Source organism: Mya arenaria, chromosome 13 (assembly GCF_026914265.1).
Source record: "Mya arenaria isolate MELC-2E11 chromosome 13, ASM2691426v1".
In the NCBI taxonomy this organism is placed as follows: Eukaryota; Metazoa; Mollusca; class Bivalvia; order Myida; family Myidae; genus Mya; species Mya arenaria.
This window is the reverse complement of record NC_069134.1, coordinates 11,728,553-11,756,187: the sequence shown is the minus strand read 5'-3', so window position 1 is coordinate 11,756,187 and position 27,635 is coordinate 11,728,553. Positions and strand designations below refer to the sequence as shown.

The following is a 27,635-nucleotide window of genomic DNA, read 5'->3' as shown; positions in this document are numbered from 1 at the left end:
CTAAAAAATAAGCAGAAAACACTCGTGATCATAGAAAATCTACATTTTCACTCGTGTCTTCGCCACTTGTGAAAATATGTTTTTCTATGACACTTACTTGTGAAATAAACTACGATCTTACACTGGAATCAACAAAAATCCTCTATGTACTTCTTACAAACTAATAGTAAACTCTTCTTCTTCTGCATTATTTTTTTATATAACTTTATATTATTTTTTATACGTTGTGCTCAGGTAAACTAAAAATAGAATAATTTTTGGAAAAAAATGGCAGTAGTTGATAATATAGATCGACATATGAATGGTTGGATGGATGGATGCCTTTTATTCCTCCATAAGCGACGAGATAAACGTACTTACAAATAAATTCAATATACATGTTGTATACATACACATTGTAAGAATAGTATGGCATATGAATTTAAACAAAAATAGCTCAATACAGCATCATGGTAAAAATGGGTAATTGCTATGTTTATTCAGACATGACAATTACTTTGAAATGCTCATGAACAATGGGAAGGCTTAAAAACAAATTATTTGAATTTAGGGCAACGGTCTCAAAAATGCTAGGTAGGGTAGGACCAAAGGTTACTTTGTTTTGTTTTAGATTTTTTAAGTCCTATCAAAACAGCAAAGCAAGTCGCGAATGCTTACCAAGACATTTCGGTATATTGTATATTTTATAATTAATACTGTATGTTTTTAATTGTAATCAACCAAAATTTATATTTCACAGCCAATAACAACAACTAAACATCGAAAAACGCGGATTCTAAGGGTCGAGGGGTTTTGCCAGGTAAGGTCGAGTTGCACTAACCACTCTCTAAGTGAAAAACTAGTCATACTGCAGCCTTAATGATGTTGGAAAAATGGCATTTTGACGCGTTCGGACCACTTCGCGCCTTTTGCCGAGTGACTGCCCACATTACACCATGATCCGATTGCTTTCCAATAGTAGACGTTAACCGTTTCTTTTTGCGTGCTATTTCTTTGTTGTTGTTTTTCGTAGAGGCAGTTGAATACTCTTCAATTAAAGGTGTAAAACATTGTAAACTTCCTGTACACGAACTAGTCTAATGTTGGCATATTTTTCATGTTTACGCATTCAAATTAATAGTGAATCAGTTTTCGAGAGAAAAAATGACAAAAGTAGTATTTCTTCATCCTGATCTAGGGATCGGTGGCGCAGAAAAGGCTGTGATAGACGCTGCAATAGCTTTGAAATCTAGGGGACATAAGGTGGAATTTGTGACAGCTCATCACGATCCGTCCCACTGTTTTCAGGAAACGAAAGATGGCAATCTGAAAGTGACAGTCGCTGGAGACTGGTTGCCACGAAGCGTTTTTGGACGCTTTTATGCATTATGTGCTTACTTCCGGATGATATATGCTGCCATTTTCCTTGTATTTTTCAGTGACATTTCGTATGATGTAATATTTTGTGACCAAATCTCTGCTTGTTTACCTGTTTTACGATGTTCCAATGCTAAGGTGATATTTTATTGTCACTTCCCAGACATGCTTTTGGCTAAGCATGATAGTTTTCTCAAGAAGATTTACAGAGCACCAATAGATTTAGTGGAGGAATGGACAACTGGAATGGCACATTGCATCTTAGTAAACAGTAAATTTACAGGTACAGTCTGACAATTGCACTTAAGTGTATGTATATTTGTTAGATCTGGCAATCTTGAATAATCAATGACAGTATCTTGATAGCTTGTGACTTGATATAAAAAAAATCGTCTTACCATAATTAGATGCATATGTGACCTTGAGTCTATATACTAATGCTTGCCATCAATAATTTTAATCCTGCCCAGCTATATATATAAAATTGAATTTTTTTAGCAAGCCCGGAAAGGAGTTCACCAGTACATGGCATGCAGACCTGTGCTTAATTTGACAACTGTTACATTATCTAAAACTAACTAATGACATGTTCTTGGTAAATTAATAAAAAAAAATGTCCAAACCGTCTGTATATTTTCAGCTTCTGTCTTCAAGAAAACATTCAACAGTTTGACAAGATGTAGCCCAGCTGTTTTGTACCCAATACCAGACTTCTCAGCATTTCAAAAGCCTATCGAACCGCCAACTGACAATCTGCTGCCTTCTCACAAAAAAATGGTGTTTCTTTCTATCAACAGATATGAAAGGAAAAAGAATCTTGCTTTGGCTGTACAAGCTTTTGGTAATTATTTAAAAACAGTATCATTTATGTACCATTATTTAAATTTTGATTTTGTTGTAGAACATAGGTTTTGTAATACAACATTTATAAAGAATGATTGCACAGTCTGATCACTGTACTTGATCATTCAGTTAAATATGTTACCTATCTATAATTTGATCATTGAGTTAAATATGTTACCTTTCTATAATTAATATGTTTATATAAAAAAATAAGGTCATGTTTGCCTTTTTTGCTATATTTCTTTCATTCTTTGATTGTTTGGTTGCAAGATGTACTAGTATGCAACATGTAAATCATCATGTTTATGTATTAAAATATTAATACAAGTTTTCTTACAATTGCAGGTCAGTTAAAAGAGAGAATTTCAAAGTCAGAAGGAGACAGCATTCATCTTGTAATGGCCGGAGGTTACGATGAAAGAGTTACAGAAAATAAAGAACATTACCTAGAGCTTCGGCTTCTTTGTGAAAAACTTGGCATCACAGATGATGTTACTTTCCTTCGCTCAATTAGTGACTCTCAGAAACGGACTCTTCTCAATCATTGTGACTGTCTGTTGTACACTCCTGACAAAGAACACTTTGGTATAGTTCCAATAGAGGCAATGTTCATGAGATGCCCAGTAATAGCCTGTAACAGTGGAGGCCCACTTGAAACAGTTGTTGATGGTAAAACAGGCTTTCTCAGGGAGGGTAGGCCAGATCAGTTTGCAGAAGCAATGGAGCGAATTGTTGATGAACCGGAGTTATCAAAAACAATGGGTGAAGCTGGAAAAAAACATGTTGAACTAAAATTCTCCTTTAAAACCTTTACTGATCAGTTGGATAACATTGTGCTTGACTTGATCAGCTAATTAATGCATTCATATCTTTAATAATAGGAAATATGATATGTGCAAAGAAATTATGCAGATATTGTGAATCTCTTTTAATACCATCTAAAGGATTTGTAATAACTTAGTTTCAATTAATATGTATGAAAAAGTAGAATGCTAGTTTAAGAATACTACAAACAAAAAAACATGCTCTCATTTTGTTATCTGATCACTTCAAACAGAATTTACATACACTGTTATCATAATTCAAGTGTAAGAATATTTATTCCCCCCGAAAGGAGGCCTTAAGTTTTCACACTGTTCCTCTGCTCTCTCTTTTTTATACCCCCAACAAACGAAGTATATTTAGGGATGTGATTTGTCCGCGAATTCGCGGAATTCCGCGGATCTTATGGCCCAAGAGACCCCCCCCCCCCCGAAAAAAAAATAAAAAAAATAATATTTTTTTTACCTGAAAAAAAATATTTGGTTGCTTTCAGTTGTTTAAGTTAATATTCCAGTATGCTTCAAATTTAAAGTCAGGAGAGCCCTCAAAAGAGCTTCTAAAAAGCCTTCTTCTACAGCAGTGCGCTTTTGACCCAAAGAGCGCCCCATAAACACATAGCCGAAAATGTTTCAGCCCTCCGGCTGCCAGGTCAATCACATACCTGATATAGTCACCCTGTGGTCGGTCGGTCCTTTGGTCGGTTTGTCAGTCGGTCCGTTGCAATTTCCTTGTCCGGAGCTGGATGGAATTGGATTAAACTTCATTCAATGATAGAGCATGAGAGGAAGTGCAGTGTACAATAACCATAACTCTATTCTTGCTTATTACTGAGTTATTGATTTTTGTTACTTTTTTTTGTCCGGAGTATAACTTGAAAAGAACTGGATGGATTTCATTGAAACTTAATACAATAGTAAAGCACAATGAGAGGAAGTGCAGTGTTCAAGAACCATAACTGTTCAGCTTATTACTGAGTTATTGCCCTTTATTTGTGTTTTTTGCTGTCAATTTTATTTCCAGACATTAACTTGCAAACTACTAGATGGAATTTTTTAAAACTTCATACAATGGTAAAGCACAATGAGAGGAAGTGCAGTGTACAGGAACCGCAATTCTATTTCAGCCAATTACAGAGTTATTGCCCTTTGATACTTTTTTCTTGTCCAGAGCATTACTTGAAAACTATTGGATGGAATTTAATTAAACTTCAAACAGTGATAGATCCTAAAGAGAGGGAGTGCAGTGTACAAGAACCGCAATTCTATTTCAGCTTATTACAGAGTTATTGCCCTTGGTTACTTTTTCTTGTCCGGAGCATAACTTGAAAACTATTGGATGGAATTTAATAAAACTTCATACAGCGATAGATCATAATGAGAGGTAGTGCAGTGTACAGGAACCACAATTCCATTTCAGCCAATTACAGAGTTATTGCCCTTTGTTACTTTTTTCTTGTCCGGAGCATGGATGGAATGTAATGAAACTTCATACAGTGATAGATCCTAATGAGAGGGAGTGCAGTGTACAGGAACCGCAGTTCTATTTCAGCTAATGACAGAGTTACTGCCCTTTGTTACTTTTTCTTGTCCGTAGCATAACTTGAAAACTATTGGATGGAATTTAATAAATCTTCATACAGTGATATATCATAATGAGAGAAAGTGTAGTGTACAGGAACCGCAATTCTATTTCAGCCAATTACAGAGTTATTGCCCTTTGTTACTTTTTTCTTGTCTGGAGCATAACTTGAAAACTACCGGATGGAATGTAATAAAACTTTATTCAATGGTACAGCACAATGAGAAGGAGTTCAGTGTACATGAATCACTACACTTTTTTAGCAAATTACAGAGTTATTGCCTTTTTCTGTGTGTTTTTTTGTCAAACTTTTGTCCGGAGAGTAACTTGAAAACTACAAGATGGAATAGCATAAAACTTCATACAATGATAGATCATAATGAGAGGCGGCGTTCGGGGGTATTAATCACCTTCAGTGATAGCTCTAGTTTCTTTCTGGTTATCCAATTATTTTAGCCATATTTTTAATTATTAATGGTAATTCAACCAATACCACAAACTTCACAAAATTATAGAGCATTGAGAAGGTGTGACACACAATCATACAATTCTTGCACTCATCTCAAAGGTCAAGGTCACACTAGGTGGTCAGTGTTGCTCAATATGGGTTTTATTGCAATACGTTTGTGTTAGACAGAACTTCTTTACCATTAATTGGAAATCAAACTTCACATAATTATTGAGCGTAAATTTCTTGCCATCATATCAAAGGTCAATGATGCACAATATGGATTTCATTGCAATACTTTGTGTCTCAGAGTTAACTTTTTAAGAATTTATGGGAATTTGATCAAACTTTAAAAGAATTGTATAGCATCATTTAAAGCAACTGTGCTCCAGATGATCAATTTGCAAGAAAAAAAGAAAATTGTCGAAAACTGCCATAAACTTGGTATTAATGTGTACAATGCATTGAAACTTACTAACTGAAGTGCTATGTCAGCCGATTAGAGTAAGCCTTCGTTGCTCAGTTGAAACGACGCTGGACTACTATTTTGGCGACACAGGTTCGAACCCGGTCTCCGACACATTTTCAAAGCGATATCAAATTTTATTAAATAATTGTCCTGAGATTTGTTACAGAAAAAAACTTTTTTTGGTGCCAATCTGGTGTAAAGTCCCTTTAAAGCTACACTCTCACAGATTGAACGTTTTGACAACTTCTTTAATTTTTGTCTTGAAATGAGCCCATTATTGCGAAAATGCATGGACACCAGTTATATAAGACTGCTGACAAAAATTAGATCACAGATTTTTATATTTAAGTTCAAAAATTGATGTTTTTATGCCATAAAACATTCATTTTCGAACGGAAATATGAAAATCTGCGATCTGATCTTTTGTCAGCAATCTTTTATCATCGGTTTGCAGATATTTACACAAAAATCTGCTCTTTCCAAGTCAAAAAATAGTTGTAAAAAAGGTATATTTGTGAGAGTGCAGCTTTAAGAGTTCGATGGGAAAGTGTGTTGCACATAAAATTTCACCGCAAGGTCACACTTGGAGGTCAGTGTTGCACAAAATAGATTTCATTGCAATACTTCATGTATCAGCTATAACCTTTTAACTATTAATGAAAAAATATTCAAACTTCACTTAATTGTAAAGCATCATAGGGAGGTATGCCTCATCTTAAAGGTATCAAATGAAGGTCAATGATGCACAATACAGATTTTAACGTCATCCAAAACTAATCCATTAATGGGAATTTAAACTTCCAAGAATTGTACAGAATAACTTTCTTACAATAAATGCGATTATAAAAAGACCTTCTTTTCAACATAAATATCATGTAATACATACAAATGGCCATCAAGCAGACACAAGCTAATCAGGGACATTTATGTGTCATCTCTTGTTAGTTAACATTATCATGTATAAAAACATTTTTTTGTTATTTTGATATATCACATGTATGAGGGCCATGTAAAAAGTATATAAACTTTATTTATAACTCGTCAAAATATTTGAGATTTTCTAAAGATTTTTTGTGGCATTTATGACTTCCTGTCTATGGCTTTGCACAGGGTTGTCAAAACCAACTGACATATTCAAACAAAAGGATATTCTGAGCACAAATCAACTTGGGGAACAAAGACATATGACTTATACACACACAAACCTGAAGTTATGATAAATAACATGAATACATCTAGTTAATTCATTAAAACATTATTTTCCTCAAACTTTTTCTCCATTTATGATGACAGGATAAAAACTCTTATTTGACTGAAGTCAAAATATTATCAAAATGCAACTTTAAAGATAAATGGAGGTCATTTGTGGTTGTTGGGTTGCTCTGCTTGTTCTACCAATATAATTGCATCAATCATAATACATGTACTGAAATGAACTATTAAGAGATGAGATTTGTGTTGTATAAATAAAATTAAAAATTAATGTTTAAAGCCTACATATATAGCCTGTATTTATTGTTTTCTTGATAGATTTATTAATAAATTGTAATTGGGGACATTGAGAGTTTGTGTTTATCAAGTTATTAAAGGCCATCCAAACTATTGTTTGGTTATAAGTTTTAACCAGTGTTAACCAACCTTGAAGTAGAAATCTAGCTGTGATTAACAACAACTGCCAACTATTTTGCCATCTTTGTTAAGGTTGGAAAATTTGCGAAGCATAATGATTGAAAAACAGGACATATTGTGAGATCACCCAAGTGTGATGGATGCAGGAATAGCGGTATCCATTTGAGTTGTCCGCTACTAAATTGAGCCATTTTTTTTATCTGATCTTTTTCAAACATGGTCAGAGTGTTAATAGCCTATAATAGGCTTAATGTGTATAGGAGTTTGATAAACAGCCTGATAGGGTCATGAGTTATGGTCCTTTAACTGACAAAATTGACCTTATATGATCCCCAAGTTACAGTTGTTTTACCCAATATTAAGGAATGACGTCACCATTACGTCATATGTACTTCCGTTGTGTGGAAAATTCTCAATAAAAATAAAATGTTCTTATGATTGATAGACATGTTTTCACATGCTCAATACACTGTAAATCAAAACTATCATTATTCCTGAAAAATTTATACCTTAAGTATCTATTCTTGCCTGATTTATCATTTAGAGTAGAGATTAAAGCATAAACCGCTGCCCTATAGTTGAAAGGTCATTTTGGAAGATCTGTCATGGCGGACGGTGCAATTTTTAGAGTTTGTTTTTCAAGTGGAGTGATTTTTCTTAGGAATAACTTGACCCCCCTTTTTTATTGGCTTAAAAGGTAATTTAAAGCTTGTACTTTAAGAATATATGTGGTTATCATAGCCTGCATTCGCTCGAAATGCCTTTAAATGTTGTCTAAAAATTATAATTTTACATTGAATTATATAGGGAATAACAATGGTGGTGTGTAACCTAAAAGGGACAAAACTGCTTTGTTTAAAAAGTGTTATTTTTGGTAAGAAATGTGTTTCATTTCACTATTTCTGGCAAATTTTCACAATTAAATGCATTTATCTTGTCCGGTTGATCAAAATATGCTATTTCCTAGTTTTCACAACTTTTGCCTATTTTTTTTTTAAAAATGAGTTGTCTGCAATCTTACGAGCACTGAAAATGTCCAAATTTGGTGAAAATTTGACTGCGAGAACTTGAAATGTGTGCAAAGATGTGTAGAACTGCCCCATTTGATGCTTAGAATGCCATTTGAGTTAAGGTTCAGTTGAAAAACCTCAAAGAATGGCATTTTGGGCCAAAACGCCTTAGAAAAAACAGACGCACAGGCAGTTGGGTGACAGGCAGTGAAACTGGAAAACCTGACACAGACTATCAGATTGAGCAAGCTTTTGGTGTATTTATGTATGAAGGACTTATCGAAAGAGTTTTTCATTAAAAATGCAGGGACGGGTTTAGTTATAGGAATGACGTCACCATTACGTCATATGTACTTCCGTTGTGTGGAAAATTCTCAATAAAAATAAAATGTTCTTATGATTGATAGACATGTTTTCACATGCTCAATACACTGTAAATCAAAACTATCATTATTCCTGAAACTTTTATACCTTAAGTATCTATTCTTGCCTGATTTATCATTTAGAGTAGAGATTAAAGCATAAACCGCTGCCCTATAGTTGAAAGGTCATTTTGGAAGATCTGTCATGGCGGACGGTACAATTTTTAGAGTTTGTTTTTCAAGTGGAGTGATTTTTCTTAAGAATAACTTGACCCCCCTTTTTTATTGGCTTAAAAGGTAATTTAAAGCTTGTACTATAAGAATATATGTGGTTATCATAGCCTGCATTCGCTCGAAATGCCTTTAAATGTTGTCTAAAAATTATAATTTTACATTGAATTATATAGGGAATAACAATGGTGGTGTGTAACCTTAACTAAACATTGTCACTATGTTAATGATTGGGTATAATATCTCCTGAATAATACTATTGACATGTAAAATTAAAGACTGATAAAAACTGAACATTACTAAATCAAGTGATATTTATTACTAAAATAATCAGTTTTAATATGCTTATTTTATATCAATTCTTTTTTAAAAGGGTGATTGGAACAAAGACTGATCGTTTATAAAATGAGACTCGAGTGGGGTTTCCTGGGCAGAAACTAGTACTTGGGCCCTTCTATAATACCGGTAAGCTATGAGATAAGTCCCCTGGTATGGTTGCCCGGGCAAGAGGCAGACAGCTTGCCACCTCATCACCTAGAGCTCTTTAATAAATGAAATCCAATGATAACAACTTACTATTTCACTAATCTTCTTAGATTACAATATATGAATGCATGTGTAATAAGATTATCATGTAGGTATCATTATTATTTAAATCATAGTTATGTAAGGATTGAGGATTTGATTATATGTTTACACTGATTATCAAGGCCATATATGCAAAAGCAATCGATTGACGGTCATTAATTTAAAAGTACATGTAGCAAGTATAGAGTGGTTCAAGACGCATGTCATCTTGATTGCTTTAGCGGCAGATCCTTGGTCTAGTGGTTACACACTTGACTGTCAGTCCAGGGTTCCCAGGTTTGATTCCCCTCTGCACCAGTTAAAACTATAATATTTGTCTTCCGGAAGGGATGTTAAATGGGGGTCCTGGGTGACAGTGCTATACAGTAGCTTTAACCAGGGTAACGTTCTGTCTGTGCACTATGCTCTAAAAACACTAAAATGACTAACAATCTTATCGGAGCACACGCTTATTGAGCCGTGCTCAATTGCAAGTATAAATAAGCTTACACTCCACCGTCATATTAATTTTTTATCTTATCTTCACTATTTCAAACATTTCATGCAATCACCTATTATAGCTTAACATTTAAACATGGACACCTGCAGTTAAGGTACATGTATTCTCATCCAAATAACCATCAACCATCAACTATTCTACAAATTGGCTAGGCAAGTAGCCAAGCACTTTACACCTCTTTGACAAAACTTGGAAAATTTGTTTAGTATCCAAAATGTTAAAAGCTTTGAGATTTTGGTAAATGTCTATGACACTATCCAGTTGATTTATTCATTGTCTCTGATCAAGTTTGTGTGTTAAATGGCACCATCCATACCATACTTATCACTTAACTAATTTTCATTCCACATGTAGCATTTTTTATCCAGTAAAGATCCATGATCAGAGGCACATGTATGTAAGACTGTGTACATTTCCATACAGTAATATGTCAAAATACATATATGGCCATGTATGAGTGTGTCAAGTTTTCTTCTGTTTCTTCCAAGGAGGCTGTATATCAGTTTCCTCAACTTTTTCTTCTTCACCCTGGAAAATTGGCTGAGGTTGTGTCCTGCAATGGTAACAGAAGAAGGTATTTTAAAAAAAGAAAGATTAAAACACAATGCGCATATATGAAAGTGTTCTTTTCAACCAGGTGAAAATACTGCATCTCTGGCAATCAAATCATGTGTAATCAATCTTCAACAGACTTACAATTTTATACCATCTTACAATTGTTTTCAATCAGTTATCTTCATTTGTGTTTAGTTGTCACAAGATTGTTGTACAATTATGACCAGTCATTACCTTTGGATTAGGTATTTGTTGTTAATGCTCTCAAATAAACTTTGTCAAATCGCACGGCTGTAACAGGTTTTCTGGTATTTGTGGCAAGATAACCTAAGTTATCATGTTAAAATACAACTGGTCTTTGAGAGATAAAAGTCGTCGAATGACAATGGCAGAAATCTTATATTAGTTTTAAGCATCAATTTTATTTAACAAGCCCTGCTAAAAGAAATGCAGAATATGAACAAACATGTTACCAGTCCCGGGTTTGAAAGCTTGTGCTGATTTTGACCAGAGATAAACTCAACATGTTGCACCGTTAACAACTTATTAAAGACTTCTTGTAATTGACCTGTCATGTATTTGTTTTAGGCTTGATGCATAATGTGACTGCAACACACAATTTGAACTAAAGTTGCAGTTGATTGCAACCAGTCATAAAACTGCTCTGGTTGCAGTTGATCTTGTGCAATTGCAGGCAAAGTGAGACTGGCGCTTAACCAAATCATGATTTTCACTAACCAATAGCACCTCAAAGATCTCTTATAACATGATCACTTCTCATGGTAGCTCATAAAACAAAATACAAGACTTTTACAAGATATTTGCAGAATTAAAGCATTAGAACTATATTAATAATTGATAAGAACTTCTTAAACCATAAACACCAAATGATCAACAATAATGTTGAAAGAGAAATAACAACAGAATAAATGTCCAAGAAATTAAAGTATTTTGATAATGAATATCAATTTTAATAAATTACAAAAAATGTTTGTTTTTAGTAAGATAGCAAACCAACTTATTTATTATTTTATGCTACTTGTGTTTCATCATTCAGGCATCAATTTAATGGTCATAAATTGAAACATAATACAGACTAGAGCTTTAGAAATACCTAATTGGTATCTAGCTTAAGGATTCAACAAACTAATAAATTTTATCCTTGAAGAAAATATTTAATGAAATTTGACTTATGTTATTTAACTTGAACAACAAAAGATGTTTATACGGAAACGTGAGGACAAGACTTCAGATGGTACAACATTAACAAACATAGCCCCTCTTAAAAAAGCCATCCTTTTTTTTATCTTATTTATGCCCCTGAACTCTACAATTAAAGATTTTATCATATATACTTCATGAAAGCAGGTGTCAAGGTACTGCACTTGTTATTAACAAGTACTCCAAGAAATGAACCCTATCATACATACTTCTTATAGGCAGGAGCCACCCAGAGGGGGTTTTCCTCCGTAAATTTGGCATGTCTTAGGATTGCCTCCCTTGGATTATCTTCATACTGATCTTCTTTCTGCATAACGAGGGTTTGCACAACATACTGTGACAGTGTGCCACCCTTCGTGGCCAGGCGACCACCCGAGCCTGGTAGTAGTAAAATAAAATTGTTATTACTGATATTATCAGGGATTAAATTTCTTGAACAATCAAACATGCTACTAGTATTATGGTTTAAGGTCCTTTAAAAGACCTAGCTGAGGTTTTTATTTCATTCTGATTTTATAGATAATCTGTTCTTTAAGTCTTAAAAATGTGAAATTCTCTTTTAAACATCAAATAGTGACTATAACAGCTGAAATATACTGTGATTATCTTCATCTCATTTTAAAATGATTAGCAGCTATAACAGCAGCTAAAACAGATAAGATTGTTTGAAAAATTGATCCCCGGTATCGCTTTCTACATTTGTAGTTCTGTTTTTAGTCTGATGGAAGATAAGACTTGTGTCAATTTCCTTCAAAGGGAAGACTGATGTTCAAAATATAACTATCAGAATTTCTGCAGGAAGCTTCCAGCAGGTTATTATATTCACTTTAAGTCTGTACCTGGTCCATATACAGGGAGGTCTGGCCTGCGAGATAGCACCGGGTCTTTCCTAGCTCTCTCATCCTGCTTTTTTGTGCTAGACTCACGCTGCTGACGGAACATTGGCAGAGCATATGCTGGAATACACCGAGCAAAGGTTGGATAAAAAAGTACCATAGATTTGGTGAGGAAACAGAAAGTACATACAATACATTCAATCTTGAAAAATGAAAATGAAAAACTGTATTGTTGTATGTCAAAATGACATCTTACTTTAACAATAAAATGGAAGTTGTTTGTTTACAAAAGATGATGTCTTTGACTATAAAAGATTGATTTATTCAATACATTATTATTATTTGGGGAAAATATTGTGAATTAAATGTTCTTAATATAAATGTGATGGACAACATTTTCCTACTTGCAGCTTGTGTATAATTCAAACTTAAAAACATCATTTAAATTCATAGCTATAACTTACGTGTAATGATTTGCCTGTGGGCTACAATTTCCATTTGTTTTGTCTTGGAAGGTTTCTTTGCCACACATAACTTTGCTCCTCTGAAATATATACATTATATATAATCACTTACATGAGCTTCATACATATTAAAATTCACATTGACATTTCACCTCCAAATTATCCGACAATTATCAATTGTCTACAACATTTAGTCAGGCCATACTGAAATAAGGGAATGAAAGTTCCAATTTGTGGTACATGTATTAGTATGCCAAGTCAGGGTATTAAAATTATATCTATACAGTATTACTCTCTTTTACTCAATATACATTTATAATGATGTGTCTGCATGGTGTTGTATGCTGTTGTATTCCTGTATTCAGTAAAAATACCCATTTACAGAAAACAAATCTATCTGTGTACCTGTGTGACTTGTGTTCGTCGTAGTAGAGTTGAGCCTTCCCATCCCCACACCCAACCACAAACTGGTTCAGCCTAGGATGCCAGATACATCTTACAACACTCTGAAATATACATTACTCAACATTGTACAACATTCTGAAACAGACAACACTCTGAAACACTATGAAACAGACAACACTATCAAACAGACATTTCTCCATCTTTTTTGCTTCATTCTGTGACATATTCACACTGAAAATCTATTTGCGATTTTTACCAACTTCTGTTCATCATAAATATTAATCATGTATCTATACATATAATGTATATTAAATGATAAAATCTCACCTACCAACAAAAGCAAAGTTAAATGTCAGTGCCACTTTAAATGGCTGTTTCCAGCAACAGATATTAAAGTTTCTATATCTTCATCAGATTTTAACAACCAAAATGAAGGAATTTTTTGTAATGAATTTAGTTTGTAAAGATATTCAGTTTTTTTAACACACTGGACAACCTAATTTACATTTTCGTTTAAGCATTTAAACTTTGTATATATAAAGCTAGCAAATGTCAATGAAACCTACCATGTCAGAAACCTCCAATTCAGTCAGTGTGCCCAGTGACTCTCGGTCCATGAAGAGTAGCTTGCCCTTGCCTTCATTCTTCTTCACTGACAGCCCTGTCAGTACCAGTCTGTCATCCGGGCTAAACAGGACATCCGTACTGTAATCAGGTACATTTCTCAGTGAAATATATATGTTGTTTATTTTATTAATACACTTAATTTGCTTGCAGGTATGGTTAGTCCTGAAGTCCTATGTGGCCCCTGTGCTGGTCATTTTCAGGTGCTCTACGTTACAATTTCATATTAAGGGAGGACTAAGGCAATGTAAATATTTTTAATTGACCTCATTGTTTTCGCTTATAAACAATTTTAAAGAAGGGACAGAGGTTAAACAGTTCTTGAAAATTAATAACAAAATCAAAAGAAGTTAAATGTTACTTTTGTCAACAATATTAAATACTTGTCATTAGAGTTGATTTATTAAACATATATTAAATCTGAAAAGAAAGATTGCTGTCAACTTAAATATTTAGGTATATTTCCTTGCCTTGGAGAACAACAATCATGCATCTAATTGGCCCTAATTTAACCAACCTGCCCATTGGGGTATAAATTTGTTAAATAACATGTCATGCACTTATTGCGGTTCAAATTGGGGTTTTTAAACTTAACCTTTATTGCACCTGATCAGACATTTTTTAATCAAACATGAATAAAACAAACACATACTTTGGGAAGTAGTTTGGCAAGTTCTCCCTTACTGCCAATGGTTTTTTCAGGCTTCTAATGTCCCATAGCTTCACAGTGTCATCACCTGAAGGACAAGAGATGTTTGTCAAACATTATGGTCCCCTGAGCACCATGTTGTCAGGAATATTTGGACAATTGAATAAAATATGCATGCCAGCTGATTTGACCTGATGACCACAAAATCAAAAGGGGTCATCTACTGGTCATGCCCAACCTCCACCTCAAGTTTGAGGACCGTCAATGCAGGCATTGTCATGTTATCACTCGGACAAGATCTTTGCGTTCAGGGTCATTATGAACCTTTTGACCTAATGATCCCTAATCAATAGGGTTTATTTAATGGTCACTTCCATCCTCCATGTCAAGTTTGAGGGCCATGGGTGCAGGTATTGTCAAGTTATCACTCGGACAAGCTTTTCACAAACAATGTCACTGTGACCTTGACTTTTAACCTGATGAACTAAAAATTGATAGGGGTCATCTACTGGTCATGCCCAACCTTCATATCACTAAGACAAGCTTTCCACCTCTAAGGCAATGTGACCTTGACCTTTGACCTGATGACCTTAAAATGAATAGGGGTCATCTACTGGTCAATAGACAACTGCTTATGTTTTCACCATTGGGTATGAAAAGAGTGTTCATTATATATTCATTATAACCACAGTTGGTTTATAACCATTAACTTTGACATTAGATATAGAATGAATGAAATCAGGCCCAGAAAATGTGTTCATTGTAATCCTGAGTTTCTATACATCCAGACTCCTTACAGATGGAGTTTGCCCAACTCATACCTTGTCACTGCAAAACAAATACCATATAAGCTAATACTTATAACAATCATTACCTCCCCTTGAAGCAAGCACCCTGCCATCATAGGAGAAGCACAGAGAGGTTGTATCACTGCCATTCATGTGCGCCGTTCTCAACAACATGGACACATTCACCTGGTCAAAATGAAGCAATGTAGGATCAGATAAACTATTCATACTTTTAGACAAAATAATTACTGGACTCATGTATTGTTCTAAGGTTGCACAATAACAAAGAATATGAACATAATGTTGCAGAATATGAACTTACAGTATACCTTTAAAAATGAAGGTACATGTATGGAGAGAATAAAAAAATGTACTTATATGTCATATAGTGAAATATCTAAATCAAGCATTACTAGTTACTTTTATATACATTATTCTATAGAATCATGAATTCATTTGTGTGATACAAATAAATGTTTGTCAGAACTTTATACATAGGTTCTTAATTGTCTCATGTACTATGGGCTCATGGGCACGACCTAAATTTGCAACCAGTCCATTGCTATTATCCTGCCCATTTGTTCTCAAATGATACTAAATTATCACAAAGATGTTGAGAGACTATGTAGAAATGTCTGTGCTTAATAATTATGCCATTCTATGCGAAGTCAGTGAAATACTTAAATTTCTACACTGTGCTTGAACTTTTGTCATCTGTAAAAACCAGTTTCCAGCCATTTCACAGATCAAAACACGTATCAAACTCTATTTTTTTCACAGAATAAGGAAACTTCAAACCACTACATCGAGATCTTTAGCGAACATGCTATAGTTAGATAGTTAGATTCAATCCTTGCTTTGAAATCAGAATTTCATTGGATCATTATGAAACTAGTTGTATCACAGAAGTGATGACTACCCCTGCATGCTGCCTTGCCTTGTTACTAATTGACTAGGACAAGTATTGAAAGAAAAATCATCAAAGATGTTTCAAGATTATATCAAGAAAAGTAAGCCAGAGTTAAACTGAGCACATAACTCAAACATTACTCAAAGGAAGTTGGCCGGGGTTAGCCATGGGAAAAGAAATGGACACTTGTCACTTCTACCTATCACGGCAAAAATGTGTACCAATAATCAGACTCCAAAAACTCCTCATTCAATACTATGCATCATAGTTGTAATGTATACCAAGTATCATCTGATAACTCTTAAACTTTGGGAAAAGTTCGCTCCACAAACTTAGACCAGCAGACGGACCAACTGACTGACCAATGTACAAATTGTGACTCCAATATTAATGACAAGCTGTGGTGCACGACTGAATTGGTTCATACAGAAACATTTAAAAATATGTACATTAACATCTAGCACCTTTGACATTGTATTTTGTTAGCTGTGTGACCCATGCGCTGAACAGTAAATTATATAAAAACAGCAAAAAAGTGTGTGATTATCAAATGAGTTTCGATATACTGTGATCAATTAAAAACATTTTATTAAGTTTGCTGAAATGTGTGCAAACTATTTATTTATTCAACTCTGTATCCACATCTTCATTTTATGTGATATTTCATTAACCAGTGTCTTATCATGTCACATGCAAATGTTTTCATCTCTAGCAATAAACTCTATACCAGGCTTATGTATTGTTCTCAATTACAGCCACAAAAAGCCAAACTACCAAACTGAATCGTGATATTATTTTCAAGTTGCCAACTATATAACACTATCAAGGAAAGTACCAAGACAGCATCTTACAAAGGGCCTGTTATGATCCCACAATTGCAGGGAACCATCCTGACATGCAGCTACAACCCAGCGACCATCGTGACTGTATGCACAGGTGGTTGGTACGACCCTTCGACCCTGCTGTGACCGAGGCTTGATCACGTGACGCTGCTTCTTACCCTCGTCATTAACGTCCCACAGTCGCACAGTTCTGGAATCATGACACCTCTATGTTTATCACAATATCAAATGCAACAGCAATACGAGAGAATGATAACACTCATCTATTTTCATCATAAGATAAAGGGGAATAACTCAAATTACAAAGCTTGACATGGATAGCATAAACTGTTTCCAAAAATACTGCGAGCATACCAGGAGGCAACCAACTGTGAATATTTGGGCAGTTTGTTGAGTCAGAACTAACAGACTTGTTTCATCCACATGAACATGCATGGAAAATGTACATTAAGAGATTCAGCTTGGATAAAAAAATAAAATCAAACACTTCTGAACTCTTGTCTAGAGTGTTAGAGATATAGTTGTAATTGTCTCATACATAAGTTTCAAGCCTAACAATCTTTTAAAGGATCATTGAAAGTAACAGACATATTCTGCTAGTTACTTCATCTGCTACATCATGACCATACTCAATAATAAGTCTATTCACTGCATATGTCATTGAAAAGGTTAATACTTACCCATCATTTGAACAAGTCATGAACTCTGCTTTCACTTTTGGATTAAAACAACCAGAGTTCAGCATTGCAGCATGTCCCTATAAAAAGCAGTTTTCTCTATAACCTTTCCCAAGAAGTATACAAAAGAAGAAGATCAATTGACAAGTACTGATACACTACAGATTGATTACCTCTTTAAATAACAGTATCAATATCATAGTTAATAGAACATATTATGTAAAATCTTAATGATTCAGAAGGATGAAGCAAGTGATCCCTTTAAGTCAAAAAGATTTTACATAATATGTTCTAATTATCTTAGATTGTAACCTTTTGTCAGCAGATGGGTAACCAAATTATGATGTCATGTCTGTTAAGTTGTAAAATTACAATTTTAACGATTAAGTGTTGTTGTTTTTTATTGAAGGCTGATAGGTCTTTTCATTGGCTGTAAGTGAAGATTGTAATCTGTCTGAATAACAAATATCAGTTGCACTAACATCTTTTTTTTTTAAATGACCTTAATTCAATTTAAAACATTGATCTACAGGACACCTACCTTGGTCTGTGCCATGTCAGCTAGGTACTGGTCCCCTTTCTTACACTCAAACTTTTCATGGCCATCACGGTCTAGAACCTTTGCCTGGGAGTTGCCGGCGACCACCAGAATCATGTCACCTGTACTGCTGTACTGGAGCTGTTTGATTGGGTGACTGAAAAATTATGCTTAACAAGTTTTTCGACACAGAGACAATCACATGTTGGATTTGTACCACTGATACATAATTTGATTGTCACACATATGTTATAGCTAAATTAATATTGTGATGGTACAGTATTATATGTGCCTCATTAAATGTCATTTTGATGTAATGTCCCTAGCAATATGTTATCCAGACACCATGTAATATTATGATATTAAAAAAAAATATGAGGACAGACTTCACATGTTTGTTAGATTAAAATAAACAAGAGCTGTCACTGAGACAGAACGCTCGACTATTCCGCCGCTTTTCGGTGTATGGATTGAAAAGTTTTGGCGAAACATGCATGGATCACTGTTAAATTAGATTTCAATGCAAAACATGATGTGCTGAGAAAATTACATAAATTTAATTTGAAAATATTTTTGGTATGCAAACTTTAACGTAAATTCTAAGTCGTAAAAGGGGCATAATTTTGTCAAAATGCGTGATAGAGTTACCTCCTCATGTGAACAGGTTGGAGGCATGATGGTTAACAAGCCTGCTAAGTTTCAAGGCCATATGTCAATGGACTTTGAAAATATTTGAGGTGGTACGCAAACTTTAACATAAATTCTAAGTCGAAAAAGGGGCATAATTTTGTCAAAATGCTTGATAGAGTTACCTCCTCCTGTGTACAGGTTGGGGGCATGATGGTGAACAAGCGTGCTAAGTTTTAAAGTCAGATGTCAATGGACTTTGAAAATATTTGAGGTGGTACACAAACTTTAACGTAAATTCTAAGTCGAAAAAGGGGCATAATTTTGTTAAAATGCTTGATAAAGTTACCTCCTCCTGTGTACAGGTTGGCGGCATGATGGTGAACAAGTGTGCAAAGTTTAAAAGCCATATGGCAATGGACTTTGAAAATATTTGAGGTGGTACGCAAACTTTAACATAAATTCTAAGTCGAAAAAGGGGAATAATTTTGTTAAAATGCTTGATAAAATTACCTTCTCCTGTGTACAGGTTGGGGGCATGATGGTGAACATGTGTGCAAAGTTTCAAAGCCATATGTCAATGGACTTTGAAAATATTTGAGGTGGTACAAAAACTTACAAAATCTTTAACATAAGTGGTTACGCCGACTAGGATAGCTCTCCTTATTCTTCGAATAGTCAAGCTAAAAATAACCCAATCTTTCTTGCTGATGTCTTAACAGAAAGTTCTTTCTTTTGATCTCGTTCAGTATTTGAGTCTGAAAAAAGAAATCATTTGAATTTCTCATAACCTTCATATGCAAATGGGGTTTTGCTTTGTGTCTCCTGCCCTTAGTTGTTCAACTCTTTTACAATACATTTAGACTCATGTATATACCTACCATTCACATGGTCTAAGTGACCTGAAGGGTTTAAGTGTTGAGTCCATTCCAGCAAAGTCAAACAGTTTAACGTCATAGTCATTGCCTCCTGTCACCAGACGAGCACCAGAAGGGTCCAGCGCCAGCGCTGATACCTGCATAGCAGGGGGAAACATTTCATATTCTCATAGTTTTATTGAACAACAGCTGTCTTTAAAATAGTTTGTCGACCATTTTTGAACAGCATTAATGGGTTTTTCATATTTAATCATATTAGCTTTAAATAGTCAACCAAGGCATATTTTCATTTAATTCTTAATTTGACAAAAGAATAACTATAAATAATGTATGTTGTACATGTATGACCTAGTTCTTTGCAATCCTTGAAAACAGCGATGAGGTTTGAAGTCCCTTGATCATAACAGAGCGATGAGCATGATAGAATAGAGCATGCAAACCTTAACCAAGCCGCAACAGCAATGCAAGGGCAATTGTAATAGCCTTCCTTGATTTTCTAATGGTCAAGCCGACTAAAATAAAACTCTTTTTCCAGAATCTTTGGAGAACAAATCCTAATTATTCTCTCTGACACCCAAGTCCTGCCTTCCCTTATCAAAGTTGTTTTAGGAATCATTATTGTAGGCACCCTTCTGACAAACATGTTATAAGCTAAATAATAAAAAAATTATGTCAATATCTTGACAACTGAAGCTCACTCTGGTGTTAAACTCTTACCAAGCCAAGTGTGTATAACTTACTGTTTTCTTCCCATGTTCTAAGGTAATGTTGAGACTTGAGGGTATTTTACTCAGCAGTGACTGAAATCAAATATTTACTATTTTGAAATATAGATGTACAGATTACAATGGAGAAGCAAGATCTTACACTTTTATGTGACATCTTAAATAAACTAAAGATATAAATTACGAATGGCTTATATACATATGTATAGGTATTATTTTACAATAAAATAATTAGCAAGGAAAGCTATTGAATAAACCTTTAAAAATTTACAGTTCTGTGATTATATTCGACAAACTAAATATTAATTGTATCAGGGAAGGGAAGCCTGAATCACATAAAAAATTATTGTCCTGTATTGAATCACTATCTTGCTATCAAAGTTAAACTGATATAAATCCAGTGACATGTCATTATCCAGCAATTCAATGTAATACAAAAAAACATTGATGAAATCCACACATATAACAAACCTCCTCCTCCTCCCCACTGCCTTCATCATCATCTGAGTCTCCCCCTGTCTGTCTTGCTCCAGTTGCCTCCCTAGATCCGGAGCTCTTCATCTCGGGAGGGAGGGGTGGTCCAATATCTTCATCATCACTGGCTGCTGCAGCTGCTGGTTTGGGCACTGGAGGCCCTATCATTTCATCATCTATAACATAAGAAGTCAATAAAAATAATAGCTGGTTAAAAACATGACAGTACATAGGTACTGGTTGGTTGGATATGGAGTCCGCTTTTTGAGTGGGCTCATTTCTTACTTTAATACTTGAAACTACTTTATTTTTTAAAATCACATTTATTTGATGATTATATAAATATACTGCCATTTATGTTAAAAAGGGAACCCACATGTATTTGCCCATCATCATGATAGTTACTCATACAAGCATCAAGAATTCAATAATAATGAGCTTTCCCTATATTCCTAGAACCCACTCTTTAGATAGTGCATTCCATAAATACATAATACTCACAACTCACAAGTGTTAAACATTATACAATTGTAATCTCCATGTGACACAATATAGATGACGATGAAAGTTTTATAGAGGTATATTGGAACTGCTACATGTAGTTTCACAATAAGGAAGTTTCTTTAAACAAATATTTCCTTATGAATTATACTTACCAGATCATTAATAGACATGAAAAGAAAATTTTAACTTTACCGCATGGCAGAGGAGAACCCTAATATATGATTACTTGGTTGATTCTGTAACCATAACCAGACCTGAGTCTGACGAGTCTGATCCACTCGAACTGTGATCTGTTGTTTGCTTCCGAGCCTTCTGTGCACCTTCTTTCCCAACACTCAACCCAAGAGCCTTGGTTTGTTTGTTAATTCTTGCTACTGTCTCTTCAGCATCTGCTCCATCAATATCTACAAATAACACAGAATCATTACTTTGATAGCACTGACTCATATAAGAGTATATCAATATAATCTCTAAAACTTCATGATTTTTTCAGGGCTATTTCATTTAAACATGTAACTGTGGCAAGGCACTTTTAAATTATGCCACCCCCCTAAAGAAGCAAATTTACCCTTTTGGGGTCCAAATTGGCAATAAAAGACACCCATCAATATACTATTTAAATAATTCCCCCCCCCCCCCCCCCCCCCCCCCCCGGGTTATATGTTTTACTGTTTTACTGGAATAGCCCTCAGTACAAAATAAGAGAACAGCATATTTCTAAACTTAAGTTTTTTTCAAAATAAACTTTGTGCCCATCTAAAAGCTGATCAAGTGTTTGATGTACTAGTTTATTAATTTCCAGTCTCTTTAGTTTATCTACTCTTACTACTGTTAGTAAATGAACTTAGCATTTCAACTTATTGAAGCACTAAAAGATCGTGGCTTTCACTCTGCCCCAAGTGTATGTCAAAACAATTGGAAATATCTTCAGCCAGTCACTCAACTTCACTTCAAAGTCACTGACTGCACTACCATTTGTTGTATTTTCCTGAACGTATCGCTTGGAAGTGGGAAGAGGCAAGTCTTTACACCCTCAAAGCATCAATATGTGTACAATTTGCATTGTGTCACTTCAACAGACATTTCTTGATTTTGTTTTGCACTGCAAAAAGATCAATAGCGGGCACAAGACAGCTAGCTTGAATACAGGCTGCTTTCTTATTACAATGCATAATTGTTAAAAATGTGCATGTCAAAACAGGGTTCATAACTTGAATTGAGGATCATACAGCTATAAATAACTTAATTGTCTTTTTTTCAGAAAACATTTAATTTGCTAAAAAAAACAGCAAAAAACTATCAATGTCAATAAGGGGCTATAACTTGTTAAACAGATAATGTACAGCTATTAATTTTGTCAGATGGCCCTGAACATTTACTTTAAGCTGTATGTCAACTGCATTTACAAGAAATGTCAGTGTCCCAATTTGCCAAAAAAACACACACTCAGGTATACCCTGAACACTTAAAGCTTGTCAAATGAATGAATGAATAATGAAATTGAGATATGACTAAAAGTCTTAAACTGAACTAACTTTTTAAGTCAATCAGGGGCAATGATTTGTATTCAAGATTGTTAAAGAGCTACTACTCAATTATCTAACGGCCCTGGATAATTGTGTGAAGTATCGTGCCAATTAAATAAACATTTTAAGAGATTTAACTTAAAATCTCAACTCTGGCAAAAATCAATAACCAGATGCTGACGCAGACTTCAATGCCTGGAAAAGTAAGAAACTGTTCTTATTCGAAAATTGGAGCCAATTATGTGTGCTCCGCAAAAAACAGTAGTTTTAAGCTTATATTGAAATAAAAAGAACACATTCTGGCTTAGGCCATATATAATACAGTGATTATCCAAATTTATTTCTCTACCACCTTATTGGCTAATGGCTATACAACTAGGACAGTTCTAAAACATCATCTTGCCTTTGGACAGATCTGAGGTTGTAGTTCTCTCAATAGCTGTTTGTCTGGCTTCCTCAAACATGGACATGAAATCAAACTGCCGAGCTTTCTTTGTACCTACGTAACAAATGTATACAGTCAAACAAAGACAAACAATACACTGTCTTAATGTTATAAGCTTTTGAACCATCTATATATTGAACTAAAATTAAAATTATATAAGTCATGTAAAAAGTATTCATAATTACTTCTAAAGAAATTGATATCATCACAGTGAGTTTGTTTATACTACAAAGTACCATTGTGGAGCTGGAATCAATGACCTCTTTGGCGGTAGGCAGACACCTATACCATGAGACCACTCTAACTGTATTGTCATAGTAAAGTGATATGCCATACTCAATGTCATTTAACAATTTTTGTTATTTGTCAAATCAGATTTTTAACGATGGAAAATTCTTGATACCATCTTTGTCAGCCATATTGCTTTCTGTTCAATGTAGGCTACTTTATCACCACAATGTCCATAGGGATAATACTGAAAAGAAAGAACCCAAATGTAGTGTATAAATCATAACTTCATTTTTACATTCAAATATATCAAATCTAATTGATATTCATTAGGCCACAGTTTCTCGAAACTTCATAAGTCCCTTATAACAGGATTAAGCTAATCTCACTATTTTCCTTTGCCTTTAATTCACGTAATATCAACTTCAATAAGAGTTATTAGACTTAAAATAGGAATTTCTGTTATGGTTATCACAATTTACCATATTTTATTAATCAAAATCACTTTTAAGTATTTCTTTGTCTAATTCAAATTTAAGCCTATTAAGCTTAATAAGTTTCGAGAAATTGGGGCCAGGACTTTCAGGAAGAGGTTAGGAAATCTAGCATTTCCATTTTGATATGTTCTAGTGACTTGCATTAAGACAAATCAGAAAAAAAATGAAACAGAACCAATTTATCATCAGCATGAAAAAAGTTCATTCAGTTAATGTCATTTCCACAATGCCTTTTTCATTCTCGATGACCACCATCCATACAATTCTTCGTGATCACCCTTAAGACAAATATCGTTCAATTTCGGGATATATCTAAAAGAAAATTGGGATCCTTAACAGTCTCTTATTATACTATATGAAAATGTCCTGCATTATTCAACTCTTTGGTTGTTATCATAAAATTTGATCAGTTTTTAGTTAACATTTCAACTATCAAACAGTTAACAGGAGAGTCAAAGTATGTTCATGTGTCAGTTCATCTCTCATCTATTCAATGTTCCAAATTAATGTTGATAGCAAGGCTTTTGGGGGGAATTTTGGAAAGCTAAACCATACCCTTGAACTTGAACTTATTGTGTGTATTCTGTACCTTATAACATTGTTAACTGTAACCTTTATGCCACATATAGGAATAAGTTTCCAATACCAGAAGTCCTGAGAAAACCAAAGAAAGAAAATTATGTGAAAGTATATTTTATAGACTTGAGAATTGTACCTGGGGCCAAGAGGAAAACATTGAACCCATACTGGTTTTAGTGGTTTATCAGATTCTACACAGTTCAACAATATGGTTCACCACTGAATCCTCAACTGACGTTTACAATGCCAAAGTTGGTAAACAATTGCTGACAAACAAACATGCTCAGATCTATGTGCAGACTTTGTGAAAAAGAATGATGAAACAATGATACCATCAGGATCATTTCAGGCGCTCATAACAGCAGTAGAATTAGTCGAAAAGACCTGCGTATGGAAAAGTTTTGGCGTGTGTATATTTTAATCAGATTCCTGTTATAATTTGGAATAACTGGTAAGTTTGTTGTGTCTATGTAAAAAATTATTATTCTTTGCGCAGGACGCAGTGATACTGGTTGACGGTACATTTCCGAACAGGGCACAAATCCCGAACACCGGCAAAAACACACGTTTGTTTACCGTGATCGATTATTCAAGGATCTAGATCAATACAGAGGCTTGCCTTGGTCACACTTGTGAAGTTTCATCTTGTTTTGTTAAGTATTTTTCTAAAAAATGCCATTCAATGTTTATAAGCTTAAAGATCAAAATGTAGCACATGGGGGAATGACATCAGAGGGGGCACGCGCATCTTTAGGTTTTGCAGTTATGTTAACCTACATTCAAGATATTTATAAATAGAAATCACGGTTTACATTTGAAGCGAATGTTTTGAAAAAAACTCAGAAACAATAAATCACTTATTGTATGACCATGTATTTTCGCTTTTCAAGTGTTCGGTATATGTGCCCTCCATAGCATAATTTGAAGGTAGTCTAAAATAATAGACGTGTTATACGGGATTCTGCCAATCCCTAACGTCTAAACGGGAATGTGCAAAAAACGGGGGTGTTTTAAAAATATTGAAATTGTTTTAAGTGAAGTATTTTATGGTTGAAATTGATCATAAAGAGTTATATTCATATTTTACCATGTAAGTGAAATGTTATTTTGCACTGAACAAGCATTTAATGCATTAAAACAAGTTGTTTACCTTTCCAAGAAAACGAAAGTTGACTGACACAGACAACAATTATGCGAAGGGGAACAACTCGATACAATCGTAATAACTCGGCCTCCTCCGACAAAGCTTCGAGATAGACCTCGTTATATAATCGTAACAACTCGGCCAATGGTCGAAATGTTCCGAGCGATTTAAAACTGTGCCCTAAAGCCTTGCAATTGCCCTATCGTTATGTTTTGACAGAATGAAATGAAGAAAAGCCTTCAAACTCATAATTATAAGTTGGATATTTATTTTTTTGTGTACGGAACTAATATAAAATAACATTGTCTGGTAAAATTTCTTGTTTTTATGATATTTTACAGACGCTATATGCTTTAACCCGGAATCCTGATCGGAACAACTACCCACTTTTGATACTAAACAATTTGTACGTGAAGGATTTGCCATATCAAAAATTTAAAAAAAATCCGTCAACGTACAATTATTTGGACTAAATTTGAAGGGTGATTTACTGTCCATAAAATGAACAATTTTCGACATAAAATTGACGAGATTGTGAATCTGTACTTTGAGCTCTGTTTTCACATGAACCAAAGATGTTTCATACGAAAGTTTAACTTACTGCAACATAAACTCTCCAAGATAATTGTAAAAAACATCAAAAAGTGTTCGGATTAATTGGTATATTATCTATAAAATTTACCGTTTTCATGACGAAGTGTCTTTGGGAAAGTTTCTTCTCTTGTCAATTCTGGGTTATATATTTTATAGAATGATGAAATATTATCGAGAAATCATGATTAATAGGGGTATTGTGTCCCATGATGTGATAAGCAGCCCATAAAATGTTGTATTTTTTCATTTTCAGGATCAAGACTGATTTTACCCAGCTGAGGCCACAGGTAACTATTTAAAGTAAGCCAGGTGCAGCTGTTGGGATCTGCATCATACATTCAAGTTTCGGTGGTCTAAAATGGCTCATGTGAATACGAAGTCTCAGAAATAAACTTGACACGAAAATATATGACAATTGAAAATACACGAGCAGAAACGTTTCATTATTTTATAACAGCCACATAGGTTTTGAACAAATTGACATCAAAATAACTTTATAATTTTACCTTAATAAATGAAACATATGATCTTGTGTGGCGTTAAAATCATTTATTTACGTTTTTTCTATAATTGTTCAGGGTCTTCGAGAGACGCTTTGAGCCTTAAGAACAGTATTAGACAAAACGGCTCGGCTTGCCTTGTGCCTATAAACAAGATTTATTTCTGCATTTTTTGACTTCTGGTCTATTACCTGTAGAATTCAATGTATTATAGAAACAAGAAAAGCGGTCCGTTTTAGGTACATTTTTTAATATATATATATTCTCATGCCCTATAATTAAATGGAATAACAGGGTGGTTACCATGATACTCCTCGACTCCTCAATCAAAGACTGTTCATTTCTACGAAAATAGAAATACTTCAGAAGAATTTATCACTTGAAGAGATATAATATGATGGTGTGTAAGCTTATTTATACTCGCACTCAGGCCTTGCCCATTCGGTGCTCCATTAAGATTGTTAGTCATTTCAGGCTTTTGACCATAGTGAACAGACAGAATGTAACCCTGGTTGAGCTACCCTGCTTCTTTAACGGGCACTAGTGTATAGCCATGTCACACGGGACCCC

At 34.4% G+C, this 27,635-nt stretch overlaps 2 protein-coding genes across 2 annotated transcripts; one reads left to right on the top strand and one right to left on the bottom strand.

Moving 5' to 3' along the window:
* The first annotated feature begins 1,049 nt into the window (after nt 1-1,049).
* Nucleotides 1,050-7,074, top strand: LOC128214916 (alpha-1,3/1,6-mannosyltransferase ALG2-like). Its single transcript, XM_052921631.1, has 3 exons — nt 1,050-1,639; nt 1,997-2,197; nt 2,545-7,074. Exons 1-3 carry the CDS (start codon nt 1,144-1,146, stop codon nt 3,051-3,053), a joined length of 1,206 nt encoding a protein of 401 aa, XP_052777591.1. The 5' UTR covers nt 1,050-1,143; the 3' UTR covers nt 3,054-7,074.
* A 2,760-nt stretch (nt 7,075-9,834) lies between these two features.
* On the bottom strand, nt 9,835-27,158 carry LOC128212987 (WD repeat-containing protein 70-like). Its single transcript, XM_052918434.1, has 18 exons — nt 27,072-27,158; nt 23,927-23,998; nt 23,482-23,577; nt 21,807-21,956; nt 21,046-21,224; nt 20,590-20,649; nt 19,853-19,986; nt 18,348-18,501; nt 17,810-17,886; nt 17,139-17,319; nt 15,464-15,563; nt 14,593-14,677; nt 13,883-14,021; nt 13,317-13,417; nt 12,912-12,991; nt 12,451-12,567; nt 11,821-11,989; nt 9,835-10,388 (listed from the first exon to the last, which is right to left on the bottom strand). Exons 2-18 carry the CDS (start codon nt 23,940-23,942, stop codon nt 10,298-10,300), a joined length of 1,929 nt encoding a protein of 642 aa, XP_052774394.1. The 5' UTR covers nt 23,943-23,998; nt 27,072-27,158; the 3' UTR covers nt 9,835-10,297.
* Between the last annotated feature and the right edge of the window lie 477 nt (nt 27,159-27,635).